A 26616-nucleotide genomic window follows, 5' to 3' on the forward strand; every position below is an offset into this window, starting at 1 on the left:
TTGTTTTACGACAGTAGACCAAATGGCAATATGGAAATATACTTCCGAAATGAGATATATGACCCTGAAAATTTGTATAACATTGTGTTGCCTTTCACCTTTTGAATATGGTCAATATTGTCTTGTCAGGGATATAAGGATATAATCAGGGATCCAAAAGATTTTTCTGCTTTTTTTTTCAGCCAGATTTTCATCAGAGTGCACCAGAGAGTTTTGTTGCAGTTTTCTGGTGCACACCAGTGGACCCCACTTCTTGTTAACTAATCATGAGCTCAGTATCAACTTCTGATCTGACAGAGAAAGTCTATATTGAGCACTGGGTTGGATGTGTCTGGTTTTGTCAGCTTTTATTGGCTTTGCTGAAACCAGTCCTGTTACCCTGAGTTTGTTCAACTAGCCTTGTGGTACAGCCCCTTGCTTTCCTCAATGTCAAGCTGGATATCATTGATTGGGGATTGTCCAAAACAATAAAAGATGACTCCATCTGCTCCCATTGTATCAGCACGTCCATACCAGGAGGTGTCTTAATATGCAGGTTTCACTAATCAGCACCTCGCTAGATGGATAGGTTTGGTGGATTGGATGACTAAATCTGGTCTGTTCAACTTCTACATTTCGTCTATCATGTTATTAGATTTCTATCACTCGAGGTCTGACTCACTAGCTATGACTCACTAGCTATGACTGCCAATTACAGAAGCTGTTGGTAAGCTGTCTCCTTTCTCCTCATCCGTATCTGCCTCTGGTCCTGTAACCCTGAAATTGCAGTGCCATAAGGGCTTTACGAGATTTGACGAGATCAACAAGACTATCAGTTATGTATTTCAGACTCTGACTGCAGGCTACGAGGACAACGTCACTGTAGAGCTCTGATTAAACTGCAATTTCCCAGCACTGGGAAATTAGATTTCCAACATGATCACAGATGTAAGAATAGTACATTCCCATCTAAATTATTGGACCCATCTCCAAGATTGGAGATGGTCCATTAGACCAAAGACAAAGCAGTTAAAATGAAAAATATCTCAGTCTATGTGCAGTGTAGAAGGATGTGTAGAAAAAACCACACACCATCTAACAGTCCTAAATGATGCTAGGAAATGAAATGCATTAACCACTTCAGTACACAGAGATGTAGTTCCCCTAATTTGGTATCTTCAATATCATATAAAGTTGTTTTTGGCACGGATGTTATTAAAATGTATATTTAAAAAGTTGCCCTGGTGTGCAACATTCTGTATAAACCTGTAAATTGTGCTTACCTGTGTAGATTTCTGCTTCTGAAGGGTCCTCCACACGCTTATGCTGAATGATGTAATCTGAAACCTTGTAGCCAATCAGGGGTTCCACGTCAGTCCAGTCCAGTGCCACTAATGTGCTGGACGGTTCCAGGTGGGGAGCTAGTCTCAAACTGTGAAGATAAAAAAAACACCAATTATTCCACTGTGTCATGTACTGTATGTTAATGGGGTTTGACAGAAAGGCTCTGTTCCAAAACTTAGTGTGCTGCCTACATAGGCAGGATTTGAAGGCATAATAAGGGGGTGTTCTGAAAGGTAGGCAGCATAATAATGCCTTTTCAGATACTTTCTTCTGGCCAAATTCCAAATGAGGCCAGTGAAAAAATCCCATTTAAGACAAGCGGACAACGCAAGAGAAATTTGGTTTTTACGTATAGTTACAAGTGATTCACAACCTAAAACATTTAATAAAAATAGTTTAGTCTAATTAAAACAGACTGTGTTACCCAATATTTTTGTAGGGTATGTTTTTTAGGGCTGCACATTTCTTATTGAAATGACAAAATTAATTGCATTTTAATATTACCTGAGAAAGACCTTAAATAAAATGTATTCAAAATGTATTATTTTTTATATTTTATAAGCAGAGACAAAAACAGTTCAAGGGACAAAAGTGAAAATGGAAAACAAACTTGTTTTGTGTGTGTGTGTGTGTGTGTGTGTGTGTGTGTGTGTGTGTGTGTGTGTGTGTGTATGTATTTTTTGCAGAATATAACCACAAATGGGAACAAAGGCCCTTTTAATTGTAACATAGTGAAAACATTATTTTTAAATGCTGCAAACTGGTTCATTACCAGTTCATTTAGTTCTGATGATTTTTTTAATAAAGCCAAATTCCAAATGGTTTATCACAGTACATTTTCGGAAACTACACCCCTTACTGTTGCCCAAAAAAGATGCTTCACTCTCTTTAGTTGAACATGATTATCATGTGCTTTGATTCTGAAGGAAACTGCTGCATCACACATTTCTTTGCCTTAATGGACGTTCTGAAGAACTTTTTGGCAAATATATAACATTACTACATATACAGGTAAAATTAATCCAGGTGAAAGGAATAATATAGAGGTAAAAAGTACATTTCTCAGTTGTTTCCAAGTCTTCACTGAATTATTGTTAGATGTGATACATTAATAAAGAATTAAACAAATAACGAAAATAAATAATTAAATAATTTAGTATATATATGACGTTTAGTTCAAACGTGCCAAAGTATATGCATGCATTCAGTACATGAGAGATTGATTTTGGCTATTAATTGATTTTAGATGGCCAGATGTATATTTGAAATATTTTTAAGGATATATATTAATATTAAAAATATATTTATTGAAAATATGTCATTCTATACATGCTACTGTATAATATGCTTATGATTTTTATGCAAAGAATTCCCAGAGAAGGGAAAAAAGTAGCTTACATTCACTTATTTTGGGTGAGGCTACAAAATGGAAACACTGCAACAGGTATAACACCCACCCTTAGCACAGAGTACTAGTATTTTAAAAAGCATGTTATTAACCATTTCTTATTTAGTTCTAACCAGTTTTCATTTGGAAAGGATACAGTGGAATACTCAAACTGGAATGAAAAAATACTGTTTCTTACAGTTTCTACAAAATATTCAGTTTTTATCCATTCTATTCCCTGATTATAAGTATTATAATATAAATTAAAAAATTACTATAATATGTATAATAAATATTATAATTTAGATGATTAAAATGCATTACATTATTGTGACATTACTGAAAAGTAAAAAATTCACTCATACAACATTTTGCTTTAGAAGTCAATCTATTATTTGTTTATTTCCATTTCTTTGGATATAATCGTAATACTGATCTATGGTCCACAGCAGTCCATTTTGCGATTTATTTTGTCAATCTGTCTGAAGAATTAGCGGCTATTCAGACAGAACGTGTTCTTGCATTGAATCTGCACTATATTTAAAGCTGGGTGCATGATGTACGATGATGCCCTTTATGATGATGTGTAACACTGACTGCACACTACAAAAATAAGCAAAGGTTTTCATCCCAATCATACCAATTGATAGCTTTGATCGGGCTTTGTCTCATCAGTCACGCAGCATGACTGAAATGCATATTTTTTGACACTGCCTTAACTTTGTTAGAGACTAATATTTATTGCAAAGGTAAGTAATCGGTCATCTGTGAACATGTCACACTGAGCTATCAAAACAAGTGTGTAAAATTGTCCTGAGAGAATGATGAGAGACATTTTTTTTCAATCTCAAAATTCGTCTTAGATGGAAAAACCATAGCCAGAATAGTACACTGTGAGCCTGTCTTAATTGTTGGCCAATATATTGTTATCATTGTCAAAATAATCTACTTGAACTTCAACTCTATTATTTATTTACCTCATATATTTGTCCTATGGTAATAACCCCTGTGGTAAGTTTGTCATTCAAGATCTTAAAACACAAAAAATAAAAGCCACAGTAGGCAAGTCTTTTTGTAATCAATAAATGTAGTTTTACTGGTTATAGTTTGTTCTAGCAATCAACATTTATTTGTAAATAAAAATATTGAAAATGAAATAAATATAAAAAATCAAAAGGTTTCAATCAAAGGCAATATCAGCAAGGTTTCTAGCGTTGGAGATTCTGCTCAATCGAAATTTGTTTTCAGAGTCTAGCACCATAAAGGCTGTGCTTTTAGGACACTGTCTAAATTAAAAGTAGTTTGTAAAATTTGAAAAATGTGTCTCGAGACCCCTGTATTCTGTTGCACAGCTGTTTTTGAACACAAGAACCTGTCCTGTGTGAAAGGCTTCTTTCATTTCTACCAAAAACATTCTGATCTGGTTCCGTTCTGGCTCCAATTAGAATGCTGCCTTAGAAGATACAGTAGCTGCCTACAGTATGTAGACAGTAGACCGCAGTTCCAACGTTTTGGAATAGAGACAATGTTGTGAGAAAATCAAGACATTGAATAGATTAATTTTGTGTTGTTTTGTTGAAGACGTTTATACAAAAAACAAAAACGCTCTCACACACACAAAATGTCACAGCATTGTTAACAATTCATTTCATGTGACATTTTGCTATATACTTGATGATACGTCATAAATGACAATGGTCATAAGTGTCATTTGTGTGTGCCCCACTGTCTAAAGGCCTTCTAACCATCATAAGTAATTTTAAACTGATTTGAAATGCTGTGCATATCAGCATCTCTCTTTATGGCTACTCCTGTGCATCACACAAATAGCACTCTTCAGACTTAAACAGTTTATTCCAGTAGAGCTTGGTGTTAGCATGTTGCTAAGCTAACAGTGCTTTAATCTAAAATAACACCCACAGAGTCCATTTTTAATTAGTTAGAATGTCTTGGTTACTGTCGTAACCTCCGTTCTCTGATGGAGGGGACGAGATTTTGTGTCGATGTAGTGACACTAGGGGTTGCTCTTGAGAGCCCCGAACACGTCAATTTTCATTGGCCTTTTCTCAAAAGAATAGAGGAGTGGAATTGTATGCCACTCCCCTGGTATAAAAGTAGAAGGAACGCCCACTCTCATACGGGTTTTGTGCTGAGGAGCCGAGACAAGGTCCAGCCATTTCAGCGGCTAGTACAGCGTTGTGGCAACGTCTTGTTCCCTCCATCAGGGAACAGAGGTTACAACAGTAACTAAGACATTCCCCTTCTGTCACTCACTCGACGTTGTGTCGATGTAGTGACATTAGGGGTACCTACAGAAAAAGACCAAGGACCAGACGTGGAGATTCCAGAGGTCTGGGCGTGGGTGCCAGATGGTGCCCCATCCCTGAGAAAGAAGGTCTTTCCTCTGGGGAATCTGCAAGGAGGTGCTGTCGCGAGGAGCGTGAGGTCCGAGAACTAAGTCTGGGTGGGCCAATATGGGGCCATGAGGGTGACTCGTTCCTCGTCCTCCCTGACCTTGAATAGAGTCTGTGTAAGTAGGCTCACTGGGGGGAACACATATTTGCACAGCCCACGGGGCCAGTTGTGTGCCAGCACGTCTATCCCGAAGGGGGCTCCCGTCAGGGAATACCAGAGCGGGCAGTGGGAGGATTCCGGGGAAGCAAACATGTGGAGTCTACCTGTGCTATGCAGAATCGACTCCAAATCAGCTGGGCCACCAGTGGTGGAGTCTCCACTCTCTGCTGAGCATCGCCTGCCGTGACAGAGCATCTGCTGTAGCGTTGAGGCTGCCTGGGATGTGAATGGCCCACAGCGACTTCAGCCCACGCTGACTCCAAAGGAGGAGATGGCGGGCGAGATGCGACATACGAGGAGAGTTTACGCCACTGGGATCAACGGCCCTGAGTGCTCGGGCCATGACCTTCGTTGCCCGGAGGGCGAGGTTGGTTGCCAAGCGCAACTCCTGCAGCACATCGGAATCAGGACTACCCACATGCAGTTCTTTTAGTGCCTTGGCCTGGGCAGGCAGACCGAAGGTGGCAGCCTAGTCAGGTCCTCAGCATCCGACATCGCCAGTTTGCTCTCTGATGCAGTGATCGAAGACTCATTCTGCCCCAAAAGAGACGTCAAGCTGGCCAAGAGGTGGGCTGGTCTCATTTCGGAACCAGACAGGAGCAAACGAGTGGGCTGGGGAATGGGAGGTCCACAGGGAATTACCCGGCAATGTGTGTGCTTTAATAGAGAAATATTAACGTTTATAATTTATTTTTTATTTTTTTTATTGAACAAAACACAAATTAACAAGACATAGCAGCTTATACAAGTAAGGGACATGCATATATATATATATGCATGTCCCTTACTTGGCGGCCAGCACCTTGTTCCCCCTTCCAGGGTAACGATAAGGAATCCTGATGGCTTAAATGGGGCATTGGGGAAGGGTACGTGCAGCCTGATACAGTTGGTCGTCCTGCACGTAAGAATACCTGCTCGCTCCTGTATCAGCAGTTCACGTACACGGCTCAGCGCATGGCACTTTTATAAGTGGACCCCTAGTGTCGCTTCTCTGACACAACGTGGAGAGTGCGACAGAAGGGGAACGTCTAGGTTACGTATGTAACCCCCGTTCCCCGATGGAGGGAACGAGACGTTGTGTCTCCCCTGCCACGTCGCTGAGCCGAGCCACTGTTGTGGCCGGACCATTTCCGGCTCCTCAGAAAAATCCTGAATGAGCTCCCGTATTTGCGCCGCTTAAATCCCCGGGGGCGGGACATGCAAATACTGGTTGCCAACTCTCATTGGCCTTTTTTCATAGTCCAGAGGTGAATATCGGCGCTCAAGAGAGACCCCTAGTGTCGCTTCTCTGACACAACGTCTCGTTCCCTCCATGGGGGAACGGGGGTTACATACGTAACCTAGACGATATAGTAGCGTTTACAGGTACTGTGATAAGTTTAAGGACTAGGTTAATTTAATGTCATATAATAGTAATCATTATTATTAATAATTTTTTTCTGGTGATGTTGTGGAGAGAGAGAAAAAGAAAGATACAGATTTAAAGTAGCTGAGTGATAGATAGATAGATAGATAGATAATAGATAGATAGATAGATAGATAGATAGATAGATAGATAGATAGATAGATAGATAGATAGATAGATATGGAACAATCAGTTATAATAATAATAATAGTTGTAGTAGTAGTATAATACTAGTAATAATAATAATAATAATTATAATAATAACAATAATAGCAGTAGTGGTGGTAGCAGTAATAATAATAAAAACAAAAATAGCAGTAGTAGTAGTGATAATAATAATATTATCTCAGCTTTATGAAATTTTAGACTAGTCAATAAAATGATTGCTGATATATGAAACTCTCTAGGTCTGGGAGCCACTCCACTACCGCCGGTGAGCACATCCAACAGACCTGCCCCACACAGACACAGACCCCAACTCCAATCCACCCGGCCCCTCCTCCCGCCGCCGGCAAAGCCCAATCCCGTAACAGCGGTTAAGACTCTGTGTGCCGCTATGTCTTCCTCCACAAAGGATACTGGGGCACCAAGACAGGCACCTCCAAATCAAGCTCACCTGGTCTGGTTGTGACCTGACAGATGACCAGAAATCCTTGTTTAGTTGACCTTTTTAGATTATAATAAAAAATAGAGAAATTTTAATAGAGAATTTACTCTTTAACAGGAATATACACTCTTTTATCGCTGTCGAAACGCCTATGGGCGAAATCTGCACTTGTCGTGCAGAAGGAGAGAAAGCTGCTGGAAATGTGGCATATATTCAACAGCATACACTTCTTAAGAGGTGAATGGAACAGCAGTAGTATTCAGCTCGCTGAATGAGAGTGGGCATTCCTTCTCCTTTTATACCCGTATGTCCGGGGAAGTAACATGCAAAGTCCACTCGCCAATTCAAACTGGCCTTTTTTTCAAAAGAATAGAGGTGTTCGGGTCTCTCAAGAGTGACCCCTAGTGTCACTACATTGACACAACTTCGAGTGAGTGACAGAAGGGGAACTATGTTTATGGATACTTTTTAGTAATGAATGAAATTAAAACAAATACAGCATAATCAACATATCTGTTGATTATGTCTGCCAAATTGGACACATCTGATGCTGTCTTAGAATTTGTCCAAACCCTGATATAAGGCTGCATAATTCTGCTACCTACTTGTTGGAAAAGCTTGTACAGTGCAACTTAGAGGATATGGAGGAAATTTCATTTCAATATTCACAATAGTTTGCATTCACTCACAATAAGTTTTGCATTCATTTGCAATACATTTATCCATCTTTTATGAAAATTAACCATGGTTTTAATAAAGTAATGTCTTGGTTACATGAAGCGTAACCCTGGTTCCTTGAGTAGGACAGTGATGCTGCCCCGAGTGTCACGTGGTCTGAAGCCATAATACAATTACGCCAATTTATTGGCTGATGGTGCTTAAGTGACGCCCCTTGGGAGCTACGTCACAGACTCTATAAAGCTGCTTGCTTCGTGCCATCAAGATTTTCTGCATGAAGGCATGAGCCTATGCAGCTGCTAATGAGTATGGCCATCTTACGCAACGTCTCTTTCCTATTCAGAGAACCAGGGTTACGCTTCACATAACCGAGACGTTCCCTTTCGTAGGAATTTCAGCTGCGTAGTTGCATTGGTAATTATATACATTCACCCCCTGCAAACAATAGCTGCCAAATGTCTACACCCCTGAGGCAAGCATATAGCTGCGCACAAGCAAGCTATATAAAGTGTCTGAATAAAACAGAGGGAATTATGAGTTTATTCCTATTCCAACAGAGAGAACCTGTGAAGAAACACTCATCCATTATAATATCTAATAAATGTTTGCAGAGAGGACCATCCAGCCACCATACAAATGACCTCCAAAGATGCATCGCTAGCCAAAGCCCATGCTCCTCATAGAATGAGTTTGAATAACCCGAAGGTGAAGGTAAACTGCGTGCTTCATCAGCACTTGAAATTGTATTAACTAGCCAACGAGTCTTTGCTTGGACACCGTAACACTGCTCTGACTTACACCACTGGCTACTACGGTCAACATAAACTCGCAGCGCCCAAACTGGGTAAAGCACATACAATATTTAATGCTCCACCGACTAAAATGGGGGAGGACATAAAGCCTGAGAATTAATAGTCTGGGAGTGAAATGATGTAGAAACAACCTAGGGAAAATAGCACAAATGAGGTCTTAACACCACAATTGAAGACCCTGGCTCAAAATCCATATATAAGGGATTAACCGACAGGGCATGCCAATCACTAACACTTTTAAACGATGCCAATGCCACCATCAGGGCTGTTTTAAGAGTCAGAAACGTATTAGTGACTGTTGCCAAGAGCTCAAACGGAGCACCCAAGAGCACCTCCAAAACAACAGATAAATCCCTAAAGGAGCGCTGACAAGACGAAAAGGTCTAAGCCGCGTACCCCGCTCATAAAACGAGAGACAAGGGAATGTCTACCGACAGAGACTGCATTTATAAGTGCATGCTCAGCCGCTATTGCGGCAACATAGACTTTAAGCATTGCTGGGGCAACCCGGGCCCCAAAGCACACAGACAGGGCAGTGAACTGGATCTTCACTTCGCTTTGTACACCAAGAAGCAAATATATGCCATTTGAATGTATAAAGCTTCCTAGGAGCTTTGGGGATAACCCATCATTCAAAAGAATGCCCCGTTGAGGGGCCATACCCATAACTTTCCCAAGTCTGGCCGGGGGTCAAAAGCTGCCCCGAGCCTGAGACAACATGTCTGTTCTGACTGGAATCTCCCAAGAGAGTCCAGAGTCGAAATCCATACTTGAGATGGCCAAAACGGTGCAACTAACAGAAGCTGAATCCGATCCTCTCGAACTCTCTGCAGAAGTGCAAACATGTAAAGTTGCCAAGTGACCAATAATGTGCCAATGCATCAATGCCCAGCAGTTTCTGGGGCGAGAGGGACAAATCAGAGGGGACAGTGTGACATTTTGCTCGAAGAGAACAGATCCACTTCCTTGCTACTTCAAAATTTGTTCCATAATCTGAGGATGTAATGTCCTCTGGGCATCAAGCTCTGTCCGGACAAGAGATCTGCCACCAGATTCAACTGGCCCAGAACATGCATGGCTCGTAGAGACCACACATTGTCACGTGCCCACAGAAGAATGCACCATGCCAGCCTCAGCATGGCATGAGAACACACTTCTCCCTGGTGTTTGATATAGGACAACACCGTCTAGTTGTCAGACTGGATAAGGGCATGGCTGCCCTGAATCTCTGGGAGGAAAAATGTCAATGCCAGCTCCGTGAACATCTCCAGATAGTTTCTGTGCCGATATTTCCGCTAGCCCGTCCAGACCCAGTAGACTGGATGACCCTCGTATACAGCGCCCCAACCCATGGAGGTTCCTGTTGTTATAACTTTGTGGCAACACACCTGTCTCAACGGAATGCCCGACATCAGAAGGCAGGACCGTTTCCATGCTAGCAGAGTTTGGCAGCACCCATGCGTCACTTTGAAGAGACAGAATGCCTGCGTCAGAGGTTGAAGTCCCTTTGTGGAGTTCATCCAGCACTGAAAAGGTCTTGCATGCAACATGCCCAGAGGAGTTACAGTGAAAGCCACAATCATGAGTCCCAAAAGCCTGTAAAATGTTCTCGCAGGGAGAACGCGTCCCACTCTGAACATTGTTAAACATTGGCAGAATGACAGAACACCAGCTTGAGACAGACGTGAACTGCATCGCCTGCGAATCTAGTTCCACCCCTAGAAACAGAGTCTGTTGCCTTGGCAACAGGACACTCTTGTCTAGGTTACAGATAGATTGCTTAGATGTCTGAGAATGACATCTCGATGTTGGGCATCCAAAGTCTCAGAGTTGGCTAGCACCAATTAATCGTCGATTAACTCAAAATGCAGATGCCCTGAAGCCTCAAGCCGCATCAATGCATTTTGAGAAAGTGGAAATAAGCATCATTCAAATCTATTGTCACAAACCAGTCCCCCGCTGCACTTGTGACATTATTTGCTTCTGCGTCAGCATTCTGAATTTACATTTCATTTTCGGAACAAAACCACACTCTCTCTGAGAAGGGGGAATCTCCTGTATTGTCCCATCTTCTAAGAGAGAATGAATTTCCCAAATCAAAAACGGGTCCTCTCAAACAGAAACATCTGTCGGAATGACCCAGTTGAACACTAGCTGAGTTCGCCTGAATTGAATTACATAACCATGCTTTATCGTTCGAAGTACCCAGTTCAAATCGCCCTTCAGCTTCTGCCAAGTCGACAGATGGGCATACAGAGGGATTAATGCATGGCTTTTGCCTGCAGCATGACCTGTAACCACTAGATGGTACGCTTGGCTTACTTTTGGCAACTACCCCCGAACCAGCAGCACAGAGGAGGGAAGCCTTTGCTCCTCTATGACTGAGGCTGGTTGAAGGGAATTTGATAATGTTTTTTCTTTTATTGTACTAGACATAAAATGAGTGCCCTAAGATGCCTTTGTAGCAGGGACGCTGACAGAATAAACCTTTTTCATAGTATTTTAAATGTGGAAGAATGTATATTGAGGGACATTTTTGTTTTGGAAAACTCACCACAAACGCCCCTAGTATTCTATCTGGAGGGACAATATGTTGTGCTTATTTTCACTATGTGTCTTGTGTAGACTTGTGTTTGATGAACATTGAGTGCTGTTATGCATAACTCGAGACCCTTGGTCATGGAGACAGAGGCTGAATTCGGAATGTTAGTTTTTAATGTGATGCGCAAGCTGTGGGGGGAAACTGAACTATATTCTGGCGTGTAACAATGGCGAAATCAAATTCCATCTGTCAGGCTTGCTTTTAGTCCAGCTCCCTCATCTAAATCCCTCATAAAATGGGCTGGTAGGCTTGCAAAACCATCAGCGTGGGCAAAGCCGAAACCGCCTGGCCCGTCGCCTGGTAGGCCTTGATCAACAAGTATGACGTAACTTTGCACGGCTTCGAGGGAAGTGTAGACCTTGATTTCCATGTGGTTGCCGAAGAAGGAGAGAGATGGGCAGCCAGCGTCTCTTCTATTACCGGGATAGAAGTATATCCATGGTCGTAAGCTTGACACACATTAGAAAACGAATGATTCGTAATCCTGGCCGAATAATTTTGATCCCAGGACTTTGAAATATCACGATGGAGGTCCTGGGAAAAAGGGAGCTGACTATGAGCCATAGCTGCCCACTGGCATACTAAAATACAGTAGTCTAAGATTTACAGATCAACTTATTTAAGATCGACTGCACTTCATCAGGCCAATCTAGGTGCAATTTTTCCACTGCACATGTAATAACCTCCTGCAATTTCACATAAGTTGCCAAAGGTCTGAAAATCTGACCACTAGGAGGCAAGGCTTCAGCCTGGTCGTGAACCGTGTGCAGGGAGGTAGTGTTCCTAAATTTCATCCTGTGTTATCACTCATGTGACACTTAACCTGTGTCCCAATGCAACTAACAATGGTATTTGTGCTAATAGCATAACCAGTAACACCATTGTTAATGGTTGGGTCATGTATAATGGTTTTTAAAACCATGGCTCTTATAACAATATTGGTTACATGGTTACAGCATTAACAGTTTTGGTTTCCCTGTATTGTTAGTATGGTTTCACTAAGAATATCATGATTAAATATGTTTACTGTAGTCAAACTATGGTCAATTTTGTGGTTATGGATTTACTACAAATATCATCCTTAATCTAAGGTCACTGTCGTAAAACAATGGTTAATTCTGAATGGGATGGATAAAGGTATTGAGAGGGAACCAAACATTATTGTGAGGGAAAGCAAAACGCTTTGTGAGGGTATGCAAAACTTATTCCACGGGACATCAAACTATTGCAAGGGAACGCAACACTTTTTGTTAGGTAACGCAAAACTATTGAAAGGAAAAGACAAACCATATCTGAAAACAATTCTCTCCTAAAGGGCATGGGAACTGTGCCTATGATGCTTTAAAATACTTCTAAAGGCCAAAATTAGCTCATGTGAATCAAATATTGCATGTACATGATTTTAAATAGAATGCTGAGAGATGTTTGCAGAAGCCCGTTACAGCATCATCAGGGCCTCGAGCCGCTTGGCCAGATTAACTTACATGGGCCGTCGTAGGGGGCTGCAGTTGGGCAGACCATCCTTGCCAAGAGCCGTCAGGTCACAACGGCACCAGTTCTCAATGACATCACCTTTCCCCGCACACCAGTATGAGCTCATAGTGGCACTTTTGAAGGCCTGCAAAATAAATGGCACAGGTGAGAGAAATGCAATTATCTCCATGAGCCACGTCCTTCCATCGTATGCGATGAGTCACCTCCAAGTCACCAAAAACAGGCTCTGCCACCTACACTTGAAAAGTGGTGTATCTCTGTGAAGAGACAGACAAAGGGCATCTCAGGGTGCTTTGTTCAGACAAGAACCTGTCAAGATTTAATTGGAAACTGTACCAAAAAAGGTCAGCCCACGTGTGAGTGTCAGGAGACTCTGTCTCAGGGGCAATAATAGGACAAGCATGGGGCGGAGAACAAAGGGGTAACTCAGACCTAGCAGAGTGATGGCAAGAGCTTGTGACTCTTTCTGATTCACCAAAATGAAATATTCTTTCTTCCCAGTATTTCGCCTTGGGATAAAACAGCAGTACATGTCAACTAGAACCTGTCAAAATAAAATGTGCATTCCCATCTCAGCAGAACCATTATCAAAAGTCCAGCCAATGAGTGGTATAGCACTGATTTTATATTAGGTTGCAGCCAAGTGGTCAAGGTTTGGCTGGTTAGCATATTACTGTTAGCTTCTGCTTGTAGATGCTATAGCTACACCATTATTGGTGACATTTACTATCATTCATAATTTCATAATAGACGTTTTACCAGTGGCCAATGTTTTTTTTTTTTAAGGCTCCTTAACATGTTGATATGCACCCCCTTTCTGAGCACAAATTATGAAAATGACATACCTGAACTTAAATGGTTGTATTTACTGGACCCGTTAGAGTATGGACACAGTTGTATTATCTTTTAAAAGAAAACACTTTGGGCTTTATTTCCAAAGTTTCAGAATTAATATATGTTGTTATTTTTTAAAGTTAGAGCAGCTGAAGTTTATAATAATGGAAATATTTTGTGCTGAACATGTTTTTATAATCTAACAAAACAATAATAAAAGTGCCAAGACAACACAGAAATACAATGTTCTCAAAGCTACAAGTCTAAAGAAGTTATGATTCAAATTTGAAGATGATCTAACAAAAAATGAGATTCCTGCAAGCTTTTTTCTCTGTAAAATCGCTGGAAACGTAAAATTAAGGCTCCGCCTTTCAAGACGACACAAAATCTGACGGCACTGCTTGAGTAAAACTACGCCGCATTTTTAAAAACAGACTTTGGAGACAGGCTCATTTTGTTTACGAGACTCTAATATATACGATAATTTACAGTTTTACAACATGAATGCTGCTCAGATTGCATAGTTTGTTGAAGAACGATGATGAAGGGTAATTCTTTCAAGCGAGATCTCATGTAAACAATGGAGAATATATCACTATTTCTCAGATTTATCACTTTTATGGACAAAAAATGATATTGGATGTTTTTCAATGAATGCTTGTCATGGACAATTGACCCAAGTGTGTTGAACTGGATTCATCTGGTGATCGTGTTTTCATAATAAATGTATGAAGTCCCGTTTTGATATTGCATGTTTTCATTTGTACTCCTGGCACAAATAACTAAATTGCTGTTTCTGGAGCATTGCTATTTTGAAATAGAGATCGGATATTAATGCTGAACCCTTAGATCTTTGAAAAGATGTATAATTTGGTAACATTAATTAAATTTATAGATGGTAAATGATATATTAACGGTAAGCAGAGTGACGTCACAACTGCATGCAGGGGAATTGCATATCAACAGGTTAAAGCAGGAATTTGACTTTTATTTTTCTGTCTGCTGCATTTGATGTCACAGCTCATGATAGCGGCTAGTGACGGCCAACTGTGCACGTTCTTGTGGTGACATCAGATAATCAGCCTGGTCAAGATGTCAGTTCTCCTGCCTGTCTACTGAGCTCAGTGTCCATAAGGGAAGATACTAGAATTTAAATGGAGTGCTTATGAGGGCTCATGCATTAGCCAAACAACTGCCATTGAGATAAATGGGAATGCTAACAGATAAAATTCTCCAGGTATTATAGGCCTCCTTGGATACATCCAGTAGTCTGTCATGAGGAAGTGCCCCTCTCAATGATAGCATCAGCAGCTCTCTGGCTGCCAGACCTCACCCCTTATTTACACACAGGCAACTCTCTGTAAACGACCTTGATGAATGAGACATTATTACAGCAGCAGAGCGATGGAGGGGAAAGACTGCAATCCACTGCGGTATAATGACTTGCATGAGAGATGCCTGGCAGAGGCAGAGTGTCGTGTAAGACAAAACAGAGAGTGAATGGAGAGGTGTGTATGAACTAGGGGTGGGTGGTATGACAAAAATCTATTTCACGATATGAGTCACTTTAAATAGTAATGGTATTTATCAGAACATAGTTATTTTTGTTGGAAATTCAACAAAAATGATCTATATATTAAACAACAATGTAGTATTTCCAATTTTTCCAATGGACTTTACAAATGGAATCTACAAATTTAGTTTTCTCTTTTAATTTGTAACTTTACACACACAAAACAAATGAGATTTCATAAATTATAAGTATGGAATCAGTGCAAAAACACTACGCAGTGTGTCAGTCCTGCCACATGGCATTTCAGAGTTGTGAAGTACAGTGTCATTCACAAGCTGCTCATGTGGATGTTGCACTTAATAAAGACCTTCTTCATTACTGCAAACAATAAGATACATTTGCAGATTTTGTTTCAATGATCTAGTCTGTGCTGGAGATGTCTGAATAATTCAAACTCAATTGTAAACCATTTCAGACAGCGCCACTACAAGTTACAAGGAATACAACGGGATCAGTTTTTTTTCGTAATTTCCAATATTTGTAGCTCCAGCCTTGCAGTTTGAAAAACCAACAGATGTATAGCTTAAAAAAATAGTTTGTGTTTGGAGGTGTAGGTGGAGCAAGTTTTGGCATGTGTGTTTGCTGGGAACCCATGAGTCCACTCCAAGGAAGCCGCTTAAAAAGTGCCTGCTTGAAAGAAAGAAAATTAATGGTTGAACAATTATGCCCATTACAGTGGCATTCAGCAACTGTGAAAAGGGTAAAAAACAACAGTGTCCTGAAATGGGAAACAGATGATCAGAAAATACAACATGAAATATCATGCACCCCCACTCATAGACAAACAGAGAGCCGCAAACGTGCACACACATTTACCACCAACAGTTTCCTAGAAAAACCACAGTTGACTGTTCAACTGCACATGTGAAAAATAGACAAACCGATTATGGCTATGTTTATGTTTGCAGAGTAACCTAAGCCAGTTCTATAGGGAATGTAATTAGGGGTGCGTGTTTGTATGTCTGTGTGCAATGGTGGGGGGTGGGGGGTGGGGGTCTAGGAGGTCAGGTGAAAAGAACGAGTGATACGACGTATGGGGAACTCTAAATAGAACTCAGGTGTAGATGAGTCGGGATTCTTGGAGGCTTCTACAACACAAATGGAGGCTTTTAAAGCCTTTACTATTAAGACTGAGGAATGCCCTGAGGATACACATACTGTAATTTGGTAAATGGATAGAATTTGAATGACAGAACACAAACTTCAAATCAGAACTGTTTGTTTACCACGAATGTTTTTCTTTAGGTATCAGTCGATGACCCCTTAGCTCTCTAGACTTCAGAGAAACCAATTCTAAATAACAAGAAATGGAGCGACCACGACATCTAAATGTTATTATCTGTTTTGCTCATCTGAGCTCACCCTATTACTGTCCCTAATCAGTGTCTGATACATGCAAACATTAGCCAGCTGGGCAGAGGAATTGATTCATCCGATGACCTAAAACCTCAGTGAATAGGTCATTCCGATCATTCAGTGTAATGTAGAGAAGGAAATGTCCTTGTTTCTAGGAACACCTACAACCATCTTCCAGGAAGGAAGATATGCCTTCAATTGAACCTGGGGTTCACGAGGGGACAAAAGCAATGCAAAAAAAAGAGAACATCCGTTGAAGTGCGGCAAACCGGCTGCATTTAAACTGATTTGATTTGCTTCCTCCATCTATTTGAATGGTTAGCAAAAATCCATGGGTTTAGCATTCCCTGGAAATTTGATTTTGGTCAGCAGCTTGGCAGGGGTTTAATACCAACTTATAAGAGCAGTATCCATCGCTTTCTTCTTGAGTGAACGGAGACTGTAGCGTGATTAAATTGGATGCACCTTTGAATGTGTAGACGGCAATTCCCTGGCTGAGCATTTTTATTCAGGTTTACAGGATGAGATCCAATAAGCAGCCATACACTCAATTACAGAATAGACTATCTCCAAAACACACACAAAAAAACACACTCCACCCATTAAGTTGTTAATTTCCTGGGAATGGTTTTAAGAAGTTATGCAGGGCAAGCATGTCGCAACTTAAAAAAAGGCAGAACTTTATGTTTGTTGAGACAGAGCAGAATGTAAGCAAAACATTCGGAGGGAAAAAGTATGCTTGGCAGTATGAGTCATTATGATGCAGGACAGTTTGAGGACAAAATGCTTTTACAACTTAATGTTGGGGCTGAGTACTTCCTTTAAGGGCCTCTATTGATGCTGACTGTTGGTCACGACCTCATTGATTTATATCAGAGCAAAAGGAAACTTTAAGGAAACTTTAACCAGCATTAATTTCATTGACAAAAGCCATAGCTATGGAAAGTAGGACTACAAAATTGCAGGCAAAAATAATGTAATTCCATTCTGATTCAGTTTTATTGCATCTTTAATATTCTATAGAGGAAAACATTTGTTTATAAATTACAGCAGTGCATTATGTATTAAATCATGAACAGGATTAATGTTTATCAATGCATGAATAAACTCAAAATTACTGACACTGTTAATATTTTTTTCCACCATTTTGCCTACACTCAACTAGAGTATCTGATCGAGGATGGATCACATGTGCTTTCCTGTCCTCACTTCCATTGGTTTTAGCCATGTCACATTGCATGTCAACTTTAGATGCATGGTCGGACATGCCCACATCACAACAGTCATGACGGCATACATAGCCAATTTTCATCGTAAACAAAAGTTCCCTTCCGAGGGAACTCGCACTGCGTCGTTGAAAATGACTCTTTGGGGAACGCTCCTTAGCGTGCGCCTCTGAATTATGAATGAAACTATTCCAATCTTGATTGGTGTTGCGTCATGACGTAACATGTGACGGCATAACCGGATGCATAAAAGTGACGCCGGTACACACACACATTAGCTTTCGCTCTTCAGCAAGCGCTCTATGTTGAAATTGTTTGTCTTATTTGGTGTTGTTTGTCTGATTTAAATATATTATGGCCACCGGACAGTTCAAGAAGTGCGTGCACCCCTGCCCTCGTTTCATTACGTGTAGGGACATGCACGCTTTATGTGTGAACTGTTTGGGAGCGCAGCACGCACAGGCAGCTCTCGAGGGATCTGCCTGTGAAAGTTGTGAAGCACTACCCATGAGAGTGCTGCGCTCCCGGTTGGCGTGCTTTGATGAGCACGGTCAGGCTCGCGTTCCCCACGGTTTTGGTCCCGCGTCTGTTGAGGCAGCGCGGCGCTTGAAATCGCGGGGTTCGCAGCGGGATTTTGCAGATGAGAATGAGACTGCTGCGGCACGTTCTCATTCTTCGTTTGAGGATCCCGAGCCTACTGTGAGTGGTGCAGAAGCCCGCGTCGCGGCTTCTTCTGCCCATGATCAGGTCCTGTTGCTTGAGCTCACTGCTTCCGAGGAAGTGGATATGCTCAGCATCGATGCGGACGACCGTGAGCCAAGCACGCCAGTTTTTGGCCAAGCTTATGAGGAGCTGATTGAGGTTGTGACGCGTGCCGTGGCCAGACTGAATATCAGCTGGCCACAAAATGAGCAGGGAACGCAAGTTGAAAGCAAATTAGACGTGCGTTTCCTGCGGCACAGATCACAACCTCAGCGCCGGGGTTTGCCGTTTTTCCCCGATTTCCACAAAGATATCTAAAACGAGATCGTGGGGTAAACCGCATTCGTCCCGTATCTCCAGCCCCAGTGTTTGATTACAGACGATGTTTTGGGGGCACGGGATATGGGCTAAAACCCCGGCGCTGCCTAGTAAGCCCTGCAGAGCTACATCTGCTTTAATAAGTAGGGCTTACATGGCCGCACACAATCGGTGTTGGTTTCCCGCCTTCTCTGACGCTTCGGGCCACATCAATTTCCAGCGAACGCACACCGTGCCGTTCGTGTCAAAAAAAAAAAACAAACCCAACAAGCATCAATTGTGGTCACAAGAACCGTATCGACTAAATCCTGCCGGTTTCCTGCTTCAGGATGTCGGGAACAGTGCTCGAAAAACACCCGAGACCAGCCTTAGTTGAAGCTTCGGGAAAGAGGTCCTACCGAGGTGGTAGAACCTCGGAGGGCTGGGCTGTCCCCCCGCTGCAGAGCATGAGACCGATGTTGCTCTCGCAGCGGAGTCCTCAGGAAATCGGTGTCGGTTCCCGCCGTCTCTGACGCTTCGGGCCACATCAATTTCCAGCGTCAAAAAATAAAAAACACACATCAATTGTGGTCACAAGGACTGTAACGACTAAATCCTGCCGGTATCTCGCTTCAGGAAGTCCAGAACAGTGCTCGAAAAACACCCGAGAGGCTGGTTCCCTTAGTAGATTTTGTAGAGGCATGGAATCATCTTCCCAACATATCTGCATCGGTCCTGCATATAATAAAATCAGAGTACAGACTGCAGTTCGGGCACCGCCCCCCCCCCCCAAATTCTCTGGGGTGGTGCAGACTACAGTGGTTCCGGAGCAGGCTCAGGTGATGGAACAAGAAGTGCAATCTCTGCTGCTGAAGGAGGCCATAGAACGTGTTCCGCATTCAGACAGGGAGTCCGGTCTTTACAGCCGGTACTTTATAGTTCCAAAAAAGGATGGGGGCTGATTTTAGATCTCAGAGTTTTGAACCGGCCTTTGAGGAGGTTCAGGTTCAAAATGCTTACCATTCCTGTCATCGTGAGTCAGATCAGATCCGAGGACTGGTTTGTCACGATAGATCTAAAAGACGCCTATTTTCATGTACCCATCCTTCCATGTCACAGGAGGTTCCTGAGGTTCGCTTTCGGGGGCGAAGCTTACCAATATCGGGTTCTTCCGTTTGGCCTAGCACTCTCTCCCCGCACATTCACCAAATGTATGGATGCAGCTCCTGCTCCTCTGAGACTTCAGGGCATCCGCATACTGAATTTTATCGATGACTGGCTCATTCTGGCCCAGTCTCGAGAAATGGCGGTTCGGCATCGAGATGTCGTCCTTGGCCATATTCGAAGTTTGGGGTTGAGACTCAACACAAAAAAGAGTGTGTTACAACCATCCCAGTGCACAACGTTTCTGGGTGTTGTGTGGGACTCGGTTACGATGCAGGCACGCATGTCTCCTGCACGTATCGAGTCCGTTCTGGCGATGGTGTCCGGGTTAAAACTAGGCCAGGCCATCACTGTAAAGCAGTTTCAAAGACTGCTGGGCCTCATGGCAGCGGCATCCAACATTATACCTTTGGGCCTTCTACACATGAGGCCCCTCCAGTGGTGGCTGAAAGCCAAGGGGTTTTCCCCCAAGGGGAATCCATTTCGTATAATCAGAGTAACGCGCAGATGCCTTCGTTCTCTGCTAATATGGAAGAAACCTTGGTTCCTGTCCCTAGGGCCAGTGTTGGGAGCGTCATGTCGCCGGAAAACCGTTTCGACAGATGCCTCCCTCACTGGCTGGGGCGCGGTCATGGACGGCCGCTTTGCCAGGGGTCTGTGGCAGGACCATCATCATTCTTGGCACATAAACTGTCTAGAGATGTTGGCTGTGTTCAGGGCTCTGAGGAGCTTCCTTCCAGACATCTAAGGTTACCATGTCCTAGTACGTTCGGACAATACATCAGTGGTAGCTTATCTGAACCAACAAGGGGGACTCGGATCGCGCCCTCTGTGCAGACTGGCGCATCAGATAATTCTTTGGTCCCAAGGGAAAATACTGTCTATCAGAGCAATGTATGTTCCGGGGGTTCAGAATCAGTGAGCAGACATCCTGTCGAGGCAGGGGCTGAGGCCCGGGGAATGGAGACTTCATCCAGAGGTGGTGAAGTCGATAGGGGACAAATTTGGACCATCGGAAGTGGATCTATCCGCGTCTCGAGGGACGTCCCACTGTCCACTTTGGTTCTTCCTCTCACATCCAGCCCAACTGGGGTTGGATGCCATGGTACAGGCCTGGCCGAGGCCTCGCCTGTACGCATTTCCCCCGATCGCTCTGCTCCCGGGAGTCCTGGAAAGGGTCCGCCAAGAGGGCATCAGTCTACTTTTGGTTGCTCCGATGTGGCCGGCCCGAGTATGGTTCTCAGACATAATTTCACTCCTGATAGCTCCGCCACGGCAGATTCCTCTGAGGAGGGATCTGTTGTCTCAGGCAGGGGGCACAGTTTTCCACCCTCGTCCAGAGCTGTGGAAACTGTGGGTCTGGCCCCTGAGGGGGTTCAGTACCTAAATGCTGGTCTATCAGCGGGGGTGGTTGAAACCATACTTGGCTCTAGGGCTCCGTCTACTAGGAGATTATATGGCCTCAAGTGGAATGTGTTCTCCACTTGGTGTAGAGAACATGAATTAGATCCAGTTAACTGCCCGGTGGCTTCAGTTCTGGAGTTTCTTCAAAATCGTTTCTCTGCGGGTCTCTCCCCTTCCACACTTAAGGTGTACGTGGCTGCCATTTCGGCTTTCCATGCACCACTGAGTGATGGGCCTCTGGGGAGGCACCAGCTGGTCATTCGTTTTCTCCGTGGTACAAGGAGGATGAGACCGACAACCAGGTCCAGGGTTCCTGCCTGGGACCTGGCGGTGGTTCTCGAAGGGTTATCCCTGGCCCCTTCAGTCGGCTTCGCCCAAGGACCTTACTTTCAAGATGGCTTTTCTCTTAGCTATTACCTCTCTAAAGAGGGTGGGAGATCTTCAAGCCCTGGCAGTAACACCAGCTTGCTTGGAGTTTGACCCTGGCGGAGTTAAAGCCATTCTGCACCCGAGACCTGGCTATGTGCCTAAGGTGCCTTCTAACGCGGCACGGTCTACGGTCCTGCAGGCTTTTCATCCTCCACCTCATGTGTCGGCAGAAGAAGAGAGGCTCCATTTGCTCTGCCCTGTCAGAGCTTTGGGCATTTACCTCGAGAGGTCCTCTTCTTGGAGGAGGTCGGACCAACTGTTAGTGTGTTTTGGGTCACCTAAGAAGGGGCTCCCTGCCTTGAAACAAACCATTAGTAATTGGATTGTTCAGGCTATTATCTCGGCCTACAGGTGCGCAATTTGCCTTCACCTTTGGCCATAAGGGCTCATTCAACTAGAGGCATGGCGTCCTCCAGGGCTCTCTTATCGGGAGTGCCTCCCGAGTTGGGCTACCCCGCACACTTTCATCAGGTTTTATAGTCTGCACCTCCCTAGTACGCCTGGCGCACGTGTGCTCTCGTCCTAGTTGAGCGCCTGAGTTCAGTTTCACTCTAGGGCAGGCCTTTTTTCGGTGCGTGGCCTAGTGGGCATTCGTTCCCCAAAGAGTCGTTTTCAACGACGCAGTGCGAGTTCCCTCGGAAGGGAACGTCTCGGGTTATGACTATAACCCTTGTTCCCTGAGAAGGGAACGAGACACTGCGTCGTCCTGCCACGCCCCTCAATGCCTGAGAGCGGCTTGCTTCATCGCTAGGCTAATGTGTGTGTGTACCGGCGTCACTTTTATGCATCCGGTTATGCCGTCACATGTTACGTCATGACGCAACACCAATCAAGATTGGAATAGTTTCATTCATAATTCAGAGGCGCACGCTAAGGAGCGTTCCCCAAAGAGTCGTTTTCAACGACGCAGTGTCTCGTTCCCTTCTCAGGGAACAAGGGTTATAGTCATAACCCGAGACGATTTCCAGTTGCTTTGTAACTGCATATCACTGTTGGAGTGAACGCCTCTTTAGGCCAACAACTACAATTTCCACATGCTGAAATTACACTAAACACATTCTGCACAAGTAAGCAAATGAAGATGCAAATTCTTAGCCAGAGTGATGTACGTTATTATCGTTATTGCGTTATCGTTGTTGGCATCAAATTCAGTACTCCGAATAGTTACCTTCAAGTGTCTGCTATTAAATCAGATGTGTTATTATTCAGTTAATCAAGTTAGAAATGTATTTTTTTATTTAGTTTCCAAGCCATAATCACATTTTTAACAAGATTCTGTTCAAAATGTTGCTTGGCCTTGATAAAAGTTGACCTGAAAGTGAAAACTGACCGTAGAGGCAACAATAACACTGAGAATGCAACATGGACTTGTGTTGGGCTAGGAATTGAGCTCTGACAAATTTTAGATCATAGAACATGTGAAGTCGAGCATTCAAAGCAAGAAGCGTTTGCATTCATGTACTGTCGTAAAGTATGTTTTCTGGCCCAAAGGTTAATGTTTGTCTGGAGGCTGGAAATGGATTACAAATATTTTGCCAGAGAAAACTGCTGAAAAGCAACTTTTTTTATTTTTTACATTTACAAGTACAATCATAAAATTACTGAGTTGCCTATTCACAGAAAATGAGTGTGTATGGGAGAGTGTGTGTAGTGGATTGTTACAAAGGGGGAAACATGATGAAAACAGGATCAAATCTGTCACATGAGAAGCTTTGCAAAAATGTTGCTTTTTATCCTTTTCAGACCTGTTTTCCGGTACAGTGTTTTCAAGGAAACAGATGGCTAATTCCAGATCGTAACCAGAGCCCAATGTTCGTCCATTAGAGTGAGGGTGACAGGCAAACAGAACTGACATGCCAAGATCTAGTTAGTTTAACAAAGAGACCGCAGGTACATCTGCTTACTTGCAAAACCACCTGATCCCAATCACCATCGCTGTCAAATTATAAAGTATTGCTCTTTGCTTCAGGTGAATGCAGAAAAGATGCAAGTGGCAGCATTGTGTTTGAATACATATGTTCTGTGGGTCTTTGTGTCTGCTATGCTAATTGACAGATGGCTGTTTCAGAAATGTGAGCACAAGAAGCCCTGGCTCTTCCCCCCGGGTCGATGACATCAATATCTTCCTCGTAACCTAGCATTATCTTCTGAGTCCGTGCTGCACCAGTCTGCTCTGTCCCTAGTCAACTCAGCTGCATGGGTGGGGGCAACATTTTGTTTACCTATCGACAGATCCCCACTAGGGACCGTCTGCTATCGATTGCAAGCCTTTTGTCATTGTTGATGCTCCTGTTATTGTCGAGGTCCAGACACACCATCAGAGACAAGTACTGGCTTCAGTGTGAGAAGCAATTAGTGGGGGGAATCATTGTAATGGAGCAGGTCCGATCCCCAGGGCGATCACCTGTCAGGTACGCAGTGGGCCAAAGCCGGCCATTTGGTAGTGAATCACTCTCTTGTCACCTGACACTGAAGAACAACAGACGCAAGTGAATGGCATCTTCTCCTTCAAGACGTCAGCAGCAAGAAGGATGATGCGGAATAGAAAGCCCAGGCAATCTGCTCCAAAACACGATTTTATATCCTCATTAAGTCTGTGACTCAGAAGATACAGTGGCTGCAAATGAAAGTCCTCTTATCTAAGGAAAGCGGAAATATTAATTTGTGGTCATATACGGTAAAGCCAAGAAATGGGAGCAAGATTAATAACATGCGATATCAAGTCATTTATCTGTCTTTTGGACTGTCTTTCTCTCTGTCTGGCACATATAGAGTCTATCATCTGTCTGGAAACACTTTGCCTTCTTCACAATTTTGAAAGTGATTTAACCTAATGAAAATCACTCCTGCCATCTGCTGGTGGGTTTGGAGAAGCAGAATGCATCATTTTTGTATGACATGGAGGGTTTAATGCACTGCTTATGTTCAAGAAAACAGTATCTGTGGAATTCATGTTTAGAACTTCCTATTGTAAATCAGCTGATATATTATTTATCTATAGTTTACAGTAATTATAACAAATATGTTATTGTTATTATGCTATGAAATGCATGAAAAAGTAGTCTGTTATTAAATCAGCTTCTTTCTTTTCAAATGTTTTTTTTATATATCCTAAAAATCATAAGATTGTTTTTTTTTTAAATTTAATATCAATAAGCTTAAAAGGTTCTTCACTGTGTTGAAATATTGTTTTATGAACACAGGATTGGGGAGTATCAGAATACATGTAACGGTGCTATGCAAAATACAAAATATTATTAACTGTGTTCCACAACAGTTGCAAATTAAATAATTGGCAATCAGAATAAAGTTTATTTTAATTTTTTTAAATGTGAAGATTACTTTGAATTTTATAGTAATTTGTTTAACTTAAAGGAATATTCCGGGTTCAATACACATCAAGCTCAGTCGACAACATTTGTGCCATAATGTTGATAACCACAAAAAGTAATATTCACTCGTCCCTCCTTTTCTATAAAAAAAGCACAAATGGTTACAATGAGGCACTTACAATGGAAGCGAATGGGAATAATTTATAAAGGGTTATTTGTTACCTTCTGGCAGGCACTACAGAGCACTGAGCACCAGAAATATCAGGCACAGGAACAGTTTTTTTTTTTCCCTCAGGCTATCAATCTCATGGACAGTTAAAACTGCCCCATTGAGCAATATTTAATGCTTATTCTATTTATATTTATCCAATATACCATACTTCTTCTGCCATTACATTCCCTTGCATCTGTATATTGTACATATACGGTATATTGTCCTATTGTGTATTTCTATATATATTTTATTTTCTATTCACTTTTTATATTATTAATTTGTTTTATTGTCATCTCTGTCTTGTTGCTGTATTGTTTGTGCACTGGAAGCTTCTGTCACCAAGACAAATTTCTTGTATGTGTAAGCATATTAGGCAATGAAGCTGATTCTGATTCTGATGTGAGGCTTATAATTTTATAAAAGCACTTTCATTCATTCTTCTGTTAAAATCATGTACTGTAGTATTTGAACTGTAAAGTTGTTTAAATTGTCATTTGTATGGTCATTTTAGGCTTTGTTGACATTATCGTCATGGTAACAAAGTTGTAAAATTAGTTATAACTTTAGAAAAAAGGTTAGTAAGAGGTTTTATTTCACTGAAATCATATCATCACTTGTCTATACTTTTGAAAAAGTGAGCATTTTAAAATAAAATAAAAACTGGCCCCATTCACTTTCATTGAAAGTGCTTCACAAGTAACACAGATTTTTGCCCTTTTAAGAAAATTATTAGTAAATTTTTTTTGTGTGGTAAATATTATGCCACAAATGCTGTTGATTGAGCTTTACTTGTATTGAACCCAGAATATTCCTTTAATATTTTGTCTATTCAGTTTAAAAACATTTATCCATAGAAATGATGTGTTACATTCATACGTTCAGAATAGTGCAAAAAATCTTACTCTCAATAACAAAATTTCACTTTTTTTCCTGTAAAAATATCTTCTAATAAATCCTTAAAACAAATTTAAGTAGCTCCACTGCATTAAATATTTAGGCTTTTTCAGAGAATGTATTTTTAATATAAGCGTATATATATATATATATATATATATATATATATATATATATATATATATATATATATATATATATATATATATATATATATTTTTTTTTTTTTTTTTTATTTTTTTTTTACATGTAATTCACTTGTTTATTGTCAAAAACACAAATGACATTTTACAGCATGTATTTAGTAAT

The 26616-nt window shown here is 42.0% G+C and overlaps 1 protein-coding gene across 3 annotated transcripts in view; it reads right to left on the reverse strand.

The window, feature by feature from the left end:
• The window catches only part of LOC127637737 (astrotactin-2-like), a 749824-nt gene that overhangs the window by 104650 nt on the left and 618558 nt on the right, over positions 1-26616 (reverse strand). For all 3 annotated transcript variants that reach the window (XM_052118989.1, XM_052118979.1, XM_052118998.1), the window contains 2 exons: positions 12873-13006; positions 1263-1411 (listed from right to left, as the gene is read on the reverse strand). In XM_052118989.1, the coding sequence (XP_051974949.1) occupies positions 1263-1411; positions 12873-13006 (283 nt within the window). The remainder of the gene's footprint in view (positions 1-1262; positions 1412-12872; positions 13007-26616) is intronic.

This window comes from Xyrauchen texanus, chromosome 4 (assembly GCF_025860055.1).
Source record: "Xyrauchen texanus isolate HMW12.3.18 chromosome 4, RBS_HiC_50CHRs, whole genome shotgun sequence".
In the NCBI taxonomy this organism is placed as follows: Eukaryota; Metazoa; Chordata; class Actinopteri; order Cypriniformes; family Catostomidae; genus Xyrauchen; species Xyrauchen texanus.